Below are 13,828 nucleotides of genomic sequence, written 5' to 3'. Positions count from 1 at the left end.
CTTTAGGGTCCCAGCACAGGGACCTGCTATTTCAGGGATGCCTATTTAAAGGCTGTTGAAGTGTGGGCTCTCCACGCTGGAATAGCACCGTACACTATCTCCATTATTTATGGGCGTCATTTCTATTTTACTGGTTTACCGAGTTGGGGGTGGGGTGGGTACGGCAGTCATCACCGCTGCTTGAACAACATGTGCTTAATGATGTCACAGGCCTGAGAGGGCTCTTGGGGTTGGAGCGAGGGGTGCGATGAAGAGCACAGCAAACGGTTGAAATGAACGGCAGAGTGGGCTGGCCTGGAGGCAAGGGGAGATGTGAGGGATGGAGATGACATTGTAGCATCACTGAAGCTTTACACCATAGCTGCAGGTTTGAATGGTGCTGTAGGATGCATGTCCCGAACATCATTACCTCTGTCATATCAATGAATCATCCACAGCACAGGAAAGAAACTTCACACGTGACCACATCTGTAATGGAAATGTCTCATCAGATTTGGTCACTGCAGCAGGTGTCGTAACAGAAAACAGCAGTTTGGGCTTTTAATCACCTTGTTAATTATTCTCTGTTGCCTATTTGTGTGTGTGTGTGTGTGTGTGTGTGTGTGTGTGTGTGTGTGTGTGTGTGTGTGTGTGTGTGTGTGTGTGTGTGTTTAACTGAGCAATAAAGAAATGGATCATTACTTTGGGGCTATTAGGCAAAAAAATAAGGCAGCTAGGGGTCATTCAAGTAATCACCATTTAATCTTCATTTCTTCATTAGATAGATCTGAGTTGATCATGGAAAACCACAGAAAATTCACAATCTTAAATATCTGTTGTATTAGTATTAGTTTGGTTTATTGCGGTCATTTTCTAAATAAATACACATAAAAAAATAATAAACCAATAATAAGTCATTATTTTTTAAATAGTGACAAACCAAATCAAATTTATACAGACCGAGAAGGTGTAGGCTGAAGCCCTAGTTTATTAAACCTACCATTTTCACTGAAAATATTTTGTACGATTCTAAAATTAAAGAAAGAAACAAAATAAAATATAGGTATGTTATTCATACTCCCAAACAAAAGATCCTTCATACAACATGTTTTTAATTGTTAATCATCTTATTTTCGAATATGTTATTTCTAAATGTGTTTGTATTTCCTTTCCAAAACTATTCCAAAAATTAACTCCTTACATTTCTATAAATCTTTTCTGTTTTGCATTTGTTCTGATCTTTGTTTTTATAAAATTCCTTTTAGTTCTTACTGACTCACACTAGTTTGGAGCAGCTTCTGGATGCAGTCTGACAGCATCTTATTTTTTTACTGTATACATTAATTGTACATGACCAGTAGTGTGGAATTGAAAGATGGAAGATTCATCCATATCGACTGACCCTTCAGCTCGTCATTGGCCCTCTAACCCAATAATTAGTACCAGTTGATGAGCACTTGGAGTGCTTCCTTTGTGTGTCTTGGTGAGTTTTCAGCATGTGGAATTTTAACTTTTAAAACCAATTGTTATGTTTATTTCCCTCCTGTTTATGAGGCCTTATGGAACTATTTGGTCTTAAATTGTGAAAGAAACATTCAGGCAGTGAAACAGAACTGCCTGAATGCCAAGCGTCACTTGTTGGCTATCATGAGATGACCAGAGTTTTGACAAGACCTGATTTACAGCACAGCTACCCTTCTAAATCACCACGCTTCACATTTCCTGTCGGTGACCTTCCCTCATATTACTCCCTCACTCATTCTTCTTCTATGGTTGTCACAGTGAAATCGTCAGACATATGTTCAAGGAGCAATGTCCTCCCTGCGCACTTGTGTATGGATTTCTTTTTAGCATGCACCCCAACCATTGTCTGCCTTATTGCAGTAATTAGACCTGCTCCATTTAAGCCACCAGCGTCATGCTGGTAGTGGCCAGTCTTTAATCATGTGTGAGTGACTGTCAACACTTAGCAAAGGAAGAGTGAAAAACAATAGAGGAACATGTCTGTTAGGGCTGGGTGTTGGGATAAGTGAGAGTGCCACATGTGTGTCTGTCTTTTCCTGCAGCATCGAGGGGAGATTGATTTAGTTGCTTGTTTCTGTTGAAGTAGCTTTTTGCATTTGTTTATGTGCTGAAGCTGAGCTACATCACTTTAGATTGATTCTGCAACCTAGCACACAATAAAAGGCAAATGCACAATGCAGATTACGAACGGCTGTTTTCCTTTACATCCACCACAGACGGTTAACACTTTTCTCTGCTTCTGTATGTGTTTATCTGCGTATCTAACCCTATTGTGATGTCTCCGATTGTGTCCGATCCTACGAGTGTGTCGATGGTTGCAGGGGTGTGGGCCTCTTAGAGAATCCATGTTTTATGCATGATGGCCGAGGGTGGGGCCCGTTATTGGGGGTTGAGTAGGCGGACACACAGAACCGCCAGATCAGCGGACACCATGACTACTTGGCAAAGATGCACAAGAAAGCTCTTATAGGCTCTGGTCCTCCTATTAAACTTCTTTGTTCCTCTCCATTCAAGTGCAATTTTGTTTCCCTCTTCATGTCTCCTGTGTTCCCAGTACACATGGACAGTACAAACGGCAGTGTTTCTGCATGCGTGTATCTTAATTTGAGACTGTAGTCCAAGCCAGAAAGTGTCTTTTGGTCCCACCAGTCACTGAGCTGCTTGTTTTCTGTGTATTAAGTTCTGAGGGATTCCAAGCTGTTTGTCCACTCCTAACCTTTCTCAGTGACGGTGCTTTTAATTAAGGCTTTAATTTGGTGCTACAGTCTGCCAGTCTCTGCCCCAGGCTCCGTATTACAGCGTGCCAAGACAGAAAGTATTGCTGATTGAGAACCCATGAAAATGTTCCTATGGGCCAATATTCTGTCATGTGAATAGTGAAATATACAATAATAGATGTAACAGTTGTTGTTGAACATGCGAATAGCTGTATTTGTGGTTTGGTGGTAAAATAATGCTGATGTTCTCTGTGACATGCCATCTATGCTTCACCGTGAGGTTGGACTAAAATGTTTTTATGGCTAGAAGGTTGTGGGTCCCAGGTGGAAAAATTGCAGTTGGGCCCCTGACTTAGGCCGTATTACATCAGTGAGATGTACAACTGTTTAAGTGTGGCCACATAGTAGATAGACAAAGAAAAAATATGACCCCAAGAAATCTGCCAGGTTGAGTAACAGTCAGATTTTTTGAGTGTTATTTATCTTGAGACAAAACAATGGAAACAGTGACCGGGCTATCTCTTCTCACAGAGAACTCATAGCGTAGGAAGAGTGAGCTGTCACTACTGGAAGAATACTAAATTAGCATGTTTAAATTTTCATCAGAGCTCTATATATCCGTTCATAGATCGAAGGTCAAGTCGTGTTAGAGAATGCCACACTTCTCATTAGCTCTGAAATTGAAATGATCTGGACCACTGAGCCACATTGGTCTAAAGTGCCGCCACATATGAAGTGTCCCCCACTCTCTCTCTGTCTCTTGTCCATGAACAACAATGTTTGCCTTTTGGTTTTATTTCAATGCTGACCTTTTAAACTGTACTATCAACCCTTTCCAATTATGAGTGGCATGTACAAAAAGATTAAATGCAGAAACAGTCATTATACCTGCAAACAGACTGAAATCACTATCTGCATTGCAAAATTAAGACAAGGGGACACAAACAGGCGATACTAAAGAAATTTGTGGAAAGACAAGCAGACAACAAACAAGCATGTCTCAGTCATGAATAAGCCTCCAGAGTAGTTGCCGCTTGCTTCCTGCTCATCCTGTTAGTAATGAATTAATGCAGGCTACAGGTTGGGAAGAGCAGGAGGTTATGAAATAATAAGGGGTCCGTCCCTCTTGTTATGCTAACAGTTTTCAGATAAGTCCTCCTGTGTCCAAGTTAATTATGGCTGACATTTAAATGAGTACACTTGTGTTGAAGAAGGTGGGAGAACTGTGGAAGTAGAGGGCCTCTCTCTAATTGAGTTTGTCGCTGGCTCCACCTTCGATGCTGCTTTTGTGTGCTGGCACCGGCAGTAGATATGTGAATGGAGCTGAGTGAGGCTCTCTGTAGGGTTATTGATACTGGTTTTGCTATATGGCGACGTGTGTGTTGCTTTGTCTGTGTTAGCATGCATTTTTAAAAACATGCCTGACCTACATACTAAATGCCAACATATAGCAGAAAATCCATATTTACATGCATATTCTGTACTTTATATATTTAGAGATCACCTTCAGTAACGGATGACTCAGATACAGTTTTGTATCTATATGTACAGTACATATGTCATGTCTTCTCTTGAGCAGAAATGGCAGACATGCTCCTGTAACTTGATCGTGTTTCTTCACGATGACATTGGTAGGGAAGGTTTTAAGAAAGTTTTCTAAGAAATGTAGAATTTCGGACAACTGTTGGATCAAAACAACATTAATCAAATAATCCAAGTGAAAGCAGCTATATAGTTTAGTTTGTAATAAATATACTGTACATCTCTTCCGTCACCAAGTAACTTTCTTCAATCAAAAATGAAAGGTCTTTCAATGTTATGGCTTTCAAATCTCAGCTCCTGTAGTTCCAGGGTAGATTACTACATCAGGGACTAGCAGTTGAACACTTTTGGCATTGGTGTCTTTAGTTGTTTAGAAATGATTTCTCTCCAGAGAAGTAGAGAGGAGGAGTTTACAGCTGGCAGTATTGTTCCATCTCATCTTCATCGCCCTGTCTAAAGACATTTATCTGTCTAGTACTGTGATGAGTAAAGAGAGCAGTGTGTGCTTAATTTCAAGCACTGTAACAAGATGGTGCTTGTGTCCTAAATACAGCAATTCTACGTTGATCTTGTTTTTTTTCAGTATTCACACCATATGAATCATCATCTCTAATCTTGAGGTTTTTTTAAATGTGTGTTAATGAATGCATGTATGTGACTTTGGCACTTTACACATCTTGTGAATCTATTTTACTTTTACCCTTGCAGACATAATGAGTAGATGGTAAAGGACAACATGAATATGTCAGAGGAATTCTCCATTCTCATTTGTTGATTTGATAGATAGGTTGTTTATTTTTATGAAATCAAAGAGTGAAGATATATGGATCTTACATAAATAGTTATTTTCCGTATGCAGCCAGGCTTGTTTTTCTGTAGCTGTGTTGTGATGACCTAATATCCCCCTCTCCCTCTCTCCCTCTACAGCTATGGCAGACTTCCATGTCCAACCAGAGTCAGTGCATGCTGAGGAGTCCGGTGTTGCTAGATTTCAGTGCCAGATCCATGGTCTGCCAGAGCCTGTCATCAGCTGGGAAAAAGACAGCCGCCCGGTGGACACCCAGGACGAGAGGTTGGACCAAACCAAATGACACTTATTAGAGATGGCAGCACTTTATCGGTCATTTACCAGGTCTCATCGTATTTGTCTCCTTCTGTCTTGTGTCTTTTTTACTGTCTCGCAGGTACACTCTTCTGCCTACAGGTGTTCTACAGATCACAGGAGTGCGTGAGGAGGACAGTGGAAAGTTCTGCTGTGTGGCCCATAACAGTGCAGGAGTGAAACACAGCACTGAAGCACTCCTCTCTGTTTCAGGTTGTTATATTTAATCTATTTTACATCCAAATACCACGAGCAGGCTATCTACCCAGCATATTTCCAAGATTTTCTATACCTATTATTCCTCTGCCTGATTCAAGAGATATCAGCATATTGAGCTAATGCACTCTGGAGAAATCCAATTAAAGGATGCCATCCATCATGCTCGTTCCCATCTTATTCTCCCCTCTCCCCTGCTTTTCTTCAGGCTCTCAGTCATCTGTTTACAAAGAGCCTATGATAGTGGTCGGTCCAGAAAACCTTACCCTCACTGTTCACCAAACCGCCATCTTGGAGTGTGTTGCCACCGGATACCCTCGGCCCATTGTGTCTTGGAGCAGACTAGGTGAGAACAATTCCTATTCATATCAAAGAAAAGGCCCCAGAAGGTGCATATATGTAGATGAAATTTGTCCTTCTGCACATATGTGTTTGCATTTGAGGAATAAGGTGTCACTGAGCCAAAGTAAAATCGCAGTGTTCATCCATGCATGTGAAATCTGAGTATTTTGTGGGGGTCATATGTGCTTTTTGTCCTTGTGTGCTTGTATGTTCTTTGCAGCGCAGCTTTGATCTGTCCTGCATTGTGTAATGTAATGTGTGCACAGAATACATTTGATACAGTGGAGCATCTATTGTGTATACTAGGCCTTGAGGCTAAACATGATGTTCGACTCTATGTTGATGGATGCATGCTTCATCTCCTCATGAAGTTGAATCTCCATCGAAGCATCAGCGAGCCTCTGAGTAATTGCTATGAGGTGCTGAAACAGATACGATTAGTTTCTCCCTTCCTGCCATGCTTGTGTACTTTTTCTCGACTATCACTCAAAGTCTGTCGTAACCATTTTTTCAATTTGGTATCTGTTTTCTTTACCTATTATCCAATCCAATTTGCTGTTCCAAATGTAAATTGCTGCCCCTCCCAAGCTCTTGGGCATAATCTGATTGAGGGTATTGCTTTACACAATGTCGCTAGAATGAAATGCTAACACAATGGGATTTGTGTGTATTAGATTACAGCAGGGAGGCTAAAATGCATAATTAATCGTATAGTTTCACATCAGTCAGAGTTTGTTTACTGCTATTCATTCAACAGTACCACAGCCTGCTAGCTGCTGTGCTCTTTCTTTTCTGACACTAAGTTAATTAGTGCCTGATGGAGAGAAACTGATGGGGGGGGGGGCAAGAGAGAGAACAAAATGTAGTAGAAATAGGCAAGAAAAGAACACGACTGCTTTTGTTAAGACAAAAGCTTGCGAGACTGAGAAGTTAGTTAATGATAATTGAAAAATGCATAAAAGCAATAAAAACACATCACAATGACAGACACAAATTCACTTGGCAGGCAAGTTGGAGTGATTTATTTAATCTTAATAATTTGTCTTGATTAATTAAAAATATTATCCTCTTCATAATCCATCACCATAAGATCCCTTACGTCTGATTACTTAATTGAATGGCTGAATTGAATTGTTGACTTCACTCGGAAAGCTGGGAGAGAGGTTAAATCTTCAGACAAAGGCTTTTTTAATCATCTTGTTGGAAAAATCTAGAAGGGAGTGTGTGTTTGCTGTGATGATTGCCTTTTGAAGTGTAGGACAAGTAAACAGAGAGTCTCTGAACAAAGACCATCTCAAAACTTAAAAATAAACTTTACACTGATTTTATATCAATATTATATTCTCTTTGTGGTTAATTTGTTAGGTTCAACTGTGTGTTATTATTTGCATTAAAGATATGAAAGTACACCTAAGAAAACACTGTTGACTAGTGACCATATGGTTTGTATCTCTGGCTGGAGCTCCTGCCTGTGCATGTAGGTGTCCATCTCCCTGCCTCCCGACTGGCTTTTTATTTTTAAAACTTCAAATCTGGACCATCCAGGCTTACAGGCTGCAGATGGAAGTCATAGATGGGATTAAAATGCCCCCTTGGCCCCATAGCTAATATCAGAGGCAGACTAGAGTCATTGTTGGGGTAGAGACTACAGATAGGGAGCACAGGAAAGTGTGAGCTTATCATGTAAGTACAGTGAGAGCAGAGACTAGGCAGCTATGGATTGTGTAAGGAGATAGGAGATTAGAAGTTGCAGTTAACGTTTTTGGTCCCCCAGTGGCAGCTGGAACATATCTTGTGTAACGGTTTGAAAGCAAATGTACTTCAAGGCTTTGACGGACAAAAGCATGAAGAAAATAGCTGCTAAAGTGTGAAAGCTTTAATTAACTGAACATCCATTAGAGAAGCTGCACTTACAATAAAAAACATTAATAGAAAAAAAAAAAAAACTGATGATGAAGGTATTCTTTGGGATGCCACTCTGACAACAAGCTCCCAGTTAAGATAACTAATTTCAGCATGAACACCGCACACGCAGCAGTCACAAACAAGTCAATTACCTTCTTCTATTTACTACCCTTGTGTCTGTTGTACTGGCAGCTTTGTCATAAGACATCACACACTTTCACTGTGAAAGCTGCATCCTTGACCTACGGCAGGTCTACAAATAGCACTTGCTCAGTCAAATTGTGTCTGTAAATGTGCAGTACATTTAATTAGTCTTTTAAGCCTGCTCTGACCGTAACTCTAAAACATTCACCACATTCACCCCCACTTAACATGAACACATACTGTACAGGTGAACACCTGGTCCTTTTGTGTGCTGCCCTACATGAATTCTTTGCCATCCTTCTTAACTGCTCTCTCTCTCTCTCTCTCTCTCTCTCTCTCTCTCTCTCTCTCTCTCTCTCCGAGTAGACGGCCGTCCCATCGGTGTGGAGGGAATCCAGGTCCTCGGCACAGGGAACCTGATGATCTCAGATGTGGGTGTGCAGCACTCAGGGGTCTATGTGTGTGCCGCTAACAAACCAGGGACCCGTGTTCGTAGGACTGCTCAGGGCCGTCTGGTGGTCCAAGGTGAGTTCTGGATAAAAAAAATGTGCTATTTTCAAAAGGTTAGGTAGGAGTAGTGGAGGGAAACTCAAAGCGTACAAATACAGCTGTGGTCAGGTGATAAGGTAAAGCTTGTGAATTCTGTGGGTGGACATCTGTGCAGGCACCTTGACTACCATATGATAACTTCACCGCCTTCCCACCAAGCATTAAGAAACACTACTAGCACAGGAGAAAGAGTGAGTGATCCCCTCATAGTGACAAACAGCTCATATAACTAATCAATCACAGCATTGTCACTCAAATCCTCAACTATGGCAGCCAGGTGGAGATGAAAATACAAATGCTAAAATGTATGTTTTAACACAGTGCCGTGTGCCATCAGTATTGGTTAAAAATAGCATATAATTCAAAAAATCTACAACATCACATTAAGAAGTATAATTTCTGTAAAGTAAATACTATTTAAGAGAGTTTTTACCAATGTTGGCCCATCCACATGGACACGACATCATGTACAGTATAGTATATTTGCGGAAGCACAAGTGATTACATCTTTTATGGCAAATTGCTTTTTAGAGATAGGGCCAACAATGAATGTGTTTAGTTTGGAGACACTGAGGACAGCGTCCACAGGGACACTTCTCTGTCATTCCCATAAACTTTTTAAAATCCAATTCTGCCACAGCATGACAAATTGTACAACAGGGGAGGATTTGTTTTGGCCTCTTTAGTGTGGTGGTGTTTTCTCATATCTATAAGGACAGGCACATACAATAAAATAAATGAAAAGCTGGTTTATCCTTCAGACTTAACATTAAATGGCAAGTTGTGATCTCAATAGCACTTTTGAGTTTATTCTCAGTGGCCAAAATATACAAACAATATCATCAATAACATGTAACAGGCAGACAGTCAAATATAGTTGCAATTTTTGCTACTCTTTATTTTTTCAAGTCCAATAGTTGTTCTTGGGAACAAACCTGATAATCTCTATATAAGATGTTGATGGCTTTGTGGCTATCAATGTCTCAACAAGGCAAAGCTGCAACCCAGTGAATCTTTGATATAAGAATTTAGGATATTTTAATACTGGAACATAACTATATAAAATGTCAGTAAATGCAGTAATGTTATGTAATTTATATAAATTACGTATATAGTTATAGTCAATGGGCTGTAACATGCACAACTGGTATTGTTATTTAAAGTTGCTCACTGAAAGTGTTTTTTAATGTTATTTTGTTCTGTCATATTATTCTCTTTGTCCATTCTTCATCACATGAGTGTTGTAACCAGTACAATGTTTGATGATAGGTCAGAGAGATGCATTTTGATCAATGGGATGCAGCCAAGTGTGGGTGGCCCCCGGTGCATTAATTGTCACAGGAAACGTCCAGCATCTGCCTCACTCACATATTGATCAGATAGACCACACTTTTCTTCAGCCCATAGCAGTATTGATCCTGATCAATATTTCATTTTATCTGCCTGTCAAGTCTGCGACAATCCCCTACCCTAGCAGGAACAAAGAGGAAAAGCCATGGCTGTTAATTACGTGTCAATGTCTTTGGGTTTTGTCATTGTTTTGTGGAAACAAAGGCGTACTCTTAACTCCAAATAAATGATGTTCAGTTAGAAAAAAAACAAAACTTCTGTATGGCCTTATAAGAGGATGTCAGTGGCTGTTAATTAAAAAAAGGAGTAGAGCGGTCAAGAATTCCAACTCTTAATGAATGCAGACCAGAGGTCTTATGAAACCATCACACATCAAACAAATGCACTGATACAGCAAATCAATTAGCTTCAGAAACAAAGACCGGAGGAGGAGTCAAAGTGTGACAGCCCAAAGGGGAAAACAAGAGCAAGATGGATGGATGGTGCTGATGATCTAACCCACACCCTTACAGGTGTAAATCGATAACTTCCCGAGCTCCCTCTGACCTTCACCTTTAAGAAAGCTTTTAAAGAACACATTGAGTGTGAGTGAAAGAGAGAATGAAGCTGGAAAAGAGGGAGATATAAATGAAAGGACCATCACACGCTGTCAGCAGCCTCCATTCAAGTCCCTATGAGTCCCTTAGCTTTTCCAATGGTAGAATGGAAATACTTGCATTGAAATAGTGTCTGACAACATTTTGTCTATTAGGTTGGGAACAAGAGGGAGGACAGAACAGTGGGGGAAAAATATTAAACTGGAAAAAGAATCACAAAAGCAATAAACAAAGGTATTTGAAGTGCTATACGTGGCCATTTCATTAAAGGATAAGGATGGTGTGAATCAATAGTTTTCTCATTGTTTATAAATCCCTTGAAAAGATCGTCAATATATTGATCTTAGTAACAAGTATTGTCTGTTTATTCCTCTGTGCCATAGACCTCCATTGTTGACCAAAAACATTGACACTGCTGTTTGTTTTCAGTCAATTGCATATACAATGAATACTCACTAATGCACCAAATACGCAGCTGAAAATAGTATCCCAACAAATGCACTATTTTGTCCTGATTGAATAACTTTAGCTAACAACTACAATTGTAGGACGATCAATAATGCCCTTAAACATATATACAATACGTATGTATTATATATATGTTTAAGGGCATTATTGATCTATATATATATATATATATATATATATATATATATATATATATATATATATATATATATATATCTGACCTGAAACGGAAACACTCAAGAATTATTTTAGGTTCTTTGTGAACAAGAGTTTTTCACTGATACAGGTTTCTCTCTGTTAGAACTCACTCAACAGAATTCAATGTTGTTTTAATCCAACCAACATCTGTGTTAAAGGCGTAATTTTACAATTTGACTCCAGTTGCTCAGTCCCACCAGGTAATGATGAGTTATTAAAGGATCGGCACAGAATAAATGTAGGAAAGCTGAATTTTCTTTTTAAAAACACGCAATATGATAACACATATTGTTCCAGCTTTCGACCCTCTAGTGATGTCTCTGAGATATTATAATTACCATAAAAATGTTCTTAGTTAATATAGGCATAAATTATTCAGGTTATCAAATCACTGATAACCGCTGGGACAATAATGAGTGCAGAGGAGATGGTGCAATACCTCTCTGTCTGTCAGCTCAAATAAAAACACAGAGCCAGAAATTAAACTCCAGCAGAGTAATTACTCCGTGATTTAAAGAAAGCACCTTCTCTGCCGAAAGAATCATTTCATATGAATAAGTTATTACCACTAATTGACCATAGCTGGAAGCATGGGATGAGACGACGTGTTATGAAACTATAAACTGCATCACTTTATTTTCATGTAAATGTCTTGTTTGTTTTAGTCCCAAAGTAATGCTGTTGTTGATTGTCTTGCTCTCTTCCTTCCACTTTTCGGCTCCTCTCTCTGTTTATTTCCCTTTATATTCATTGATCTGGTGTCTCTTTTAATTCCGCTAATTAACCGTAATTTATAGATTTACTACAGTATTTATACAATACACCTATAATGCAGTACACTACTTTTAATATATGACAGCTGCCTGTATACCCCGTGGGCTCTTCTACTTTCACTTTCTCATTCTTTCTCGCTCTATCTTGCTTTTCTCTCGTGTTTTTGTCAACCTCAATTTTCTCAATGTTTTCTTACAGGTTTTTTTGTACATTCTGCAATTCCTTTTTGTGTTTTGCACCTTTTGGATTCTGCTCAAATCTTCCAGTTTGTTTCTCTAGCACTTATTTATCTGACACCGTCCTTTTGGTTGTAAACCGAGGCCATCTTATCTGACTCGCTGTCTCCCTCCTCTTTCAGCTCCAGCAAAGTTTGTTCAACCTCCGCAGTCCATCGCTCGACCCATCGGCACCAACGCGGTCTTCACCTGCCAGGCTCAGGGCGAGCCGGAGCCCCAGCTCACCTGGCTGAAGAACGGACAGATTCTGGAGCCCTGGGGACACGTCAAACTCAGGAACAACAACAGGTGAGAAAATTACTTTTCCTTGTAATCTTGCGGAAATCAATTCATATTTACAAGAATACCTACTGATTTGTCAGATTGTGGGAAAAATAACAATAGCAAAACAAAACAATATCCCTGCACTAAATATACGTATAGTGAAGGTTTTTATGTTTTTGTTGACACTGTCAGAAGTATTGTTTATCTAAGCAACGCCCCCTTTTTGACACCATAATCTGTAGTGTTGTTTAGTTAAGGAGAAATTGTTTTTTTTTCTTTCCAGTGTTCTTAGAATCATGTTTTTTTGAGACTTATGCAGTGCTTACATCTGATGCACTAATCTATTGTCCATGCATATATTCTACATGCAACAGGATGATGACTGGTCCAACTTTCTAATGAGCCACACTTTATATAAAAGCTTTGTTAGTAGATATTAAATAATTTATACTTAATAGATAGCTTATAAGCCATCAATAAGAGTAGCTTTTGGGCTGCCAGGGTGGGAATATTTCTTGTGGCTGGTGTTAATCCTCCAACAAGACACTAGTCTTTTTAGCTCTTAAATTCATCAGCAAGACCCTCTAATGGACCAATAAAAAAAAAAGTTTTAGAAGCTTATTAACATGTGTAACTGTACACTTGATGGCTCACAGAAAGTGTGAAACTCCACAAGTGTTAATTAACAGATTACCAACATTTATAACTACATTGTTACCAAATAAAGAGGTTTAAAACACAGCCTGGGCAACAAGTTTCTCTTATTCATAGTTTTATAACTGATCTAAAAATCATTTCTGAACCTGCTGTTATAGCCTTATACACCCTTTTATAAAGGGTGACATATCAGAAAGTGGTCCAGTGATTTTATTATTACGAAAATAATCTCAAAAAGAGCCATTGTAGAGGCCGTCACATCATGCAAACTGTGATTACCACAGCCCAGATTCACCTCCCAACCTTGACTCCCAGGCTCTCACTGTGTCCTCACAAAGTTGGAACCAGCTCACAGAAGAAATATGGATTTCAGTATTAAACGACTGCCTTAATCTGATCATTGGCATCATCAAATGTTCAATTTCGCTGCGTTTCTGTTGCATCTAACCCGGCAGCTGCTGGAATTCACGCCTGCCAAGACATGAGCCTCAATTTATTTGAGCCTTTGTATGCGAGCAGCGTATTGACTGGATGTTGGAGACTTTCCCATGGCAGTCTCCAGGAATGTCATGAGGAGGAGGAGGACCCAGCAACCAGCTCTGCTCGTTACCATTCTCAGAACCTCACAGTTTGAAGGTTGCATGTTACAGTACCTGATTTCTGTGTTACAGTACTGTTTGTGTCAGTGGAGGGCTATCTTAGAGATAATATAGAGGAGTAAATACATGTTGGACCTACTTTTTAACTGCGTGAGTTTTACAGAAT

The 13,828-nt window shown here is 39.6% G+C and overlaps 1 protein-coding gene across 1 annotated transcript in view; it reads left to right on the top strand.

Annotated features, from left to right (window-relative positions):
- The window catches only part of igdcc3 (immunoglobulin superfamily, DCC subclass, member 3), a 52,818-nt gene that overhangs the window by 26,757 nt on the left and 12,233 nt on the right, over nt 1-13,828 (top strand). Inside the window, exons 3-7 of the mRNA XM_068730832.1 lie at nt 5,190-5,334; nt 5,447-5,577; nt 5,789-5,926; nt 8,338-8,496; nt 12,265-12,430. Of these exons, the coding sequence (XP_068586933.1) occupies nt 5,190-5,334; nt 5,447-5,577; nt 5,789-5,926; nt 8,338-8,496; nt 12,265-12,430 (739 nt within the window). The remainder of the gene's footprint in view (nt 1-5,189; nt 5,335-5,446; nt 5,578-5,788; nt 5,927-8,337; nt 8,497-12,264; nt 12,431-13,828) is intronic.

Source organism: Cebidichthys violaceus, unplaced genomic scaffold (genome assembly GCF_023349555.1).
Source record: "Cebidichthys violaceus isolate CVI_PGR_0920_01 unplaced genomic scaffold, fCebVio1.0.p SCAF_5, whole genome shotgun sequence".
NCBI classification, from domain to species: domain Eukaryota; kingdom Metazoa; phylum Chordata; class Actinopteri; order Perciformes; family Stichaeidae; genus Cebidichthys; species Cebidichthys violaceus.
This window is presented reverse-complemented; position numbering and strand designations above follow the sequence as displayed.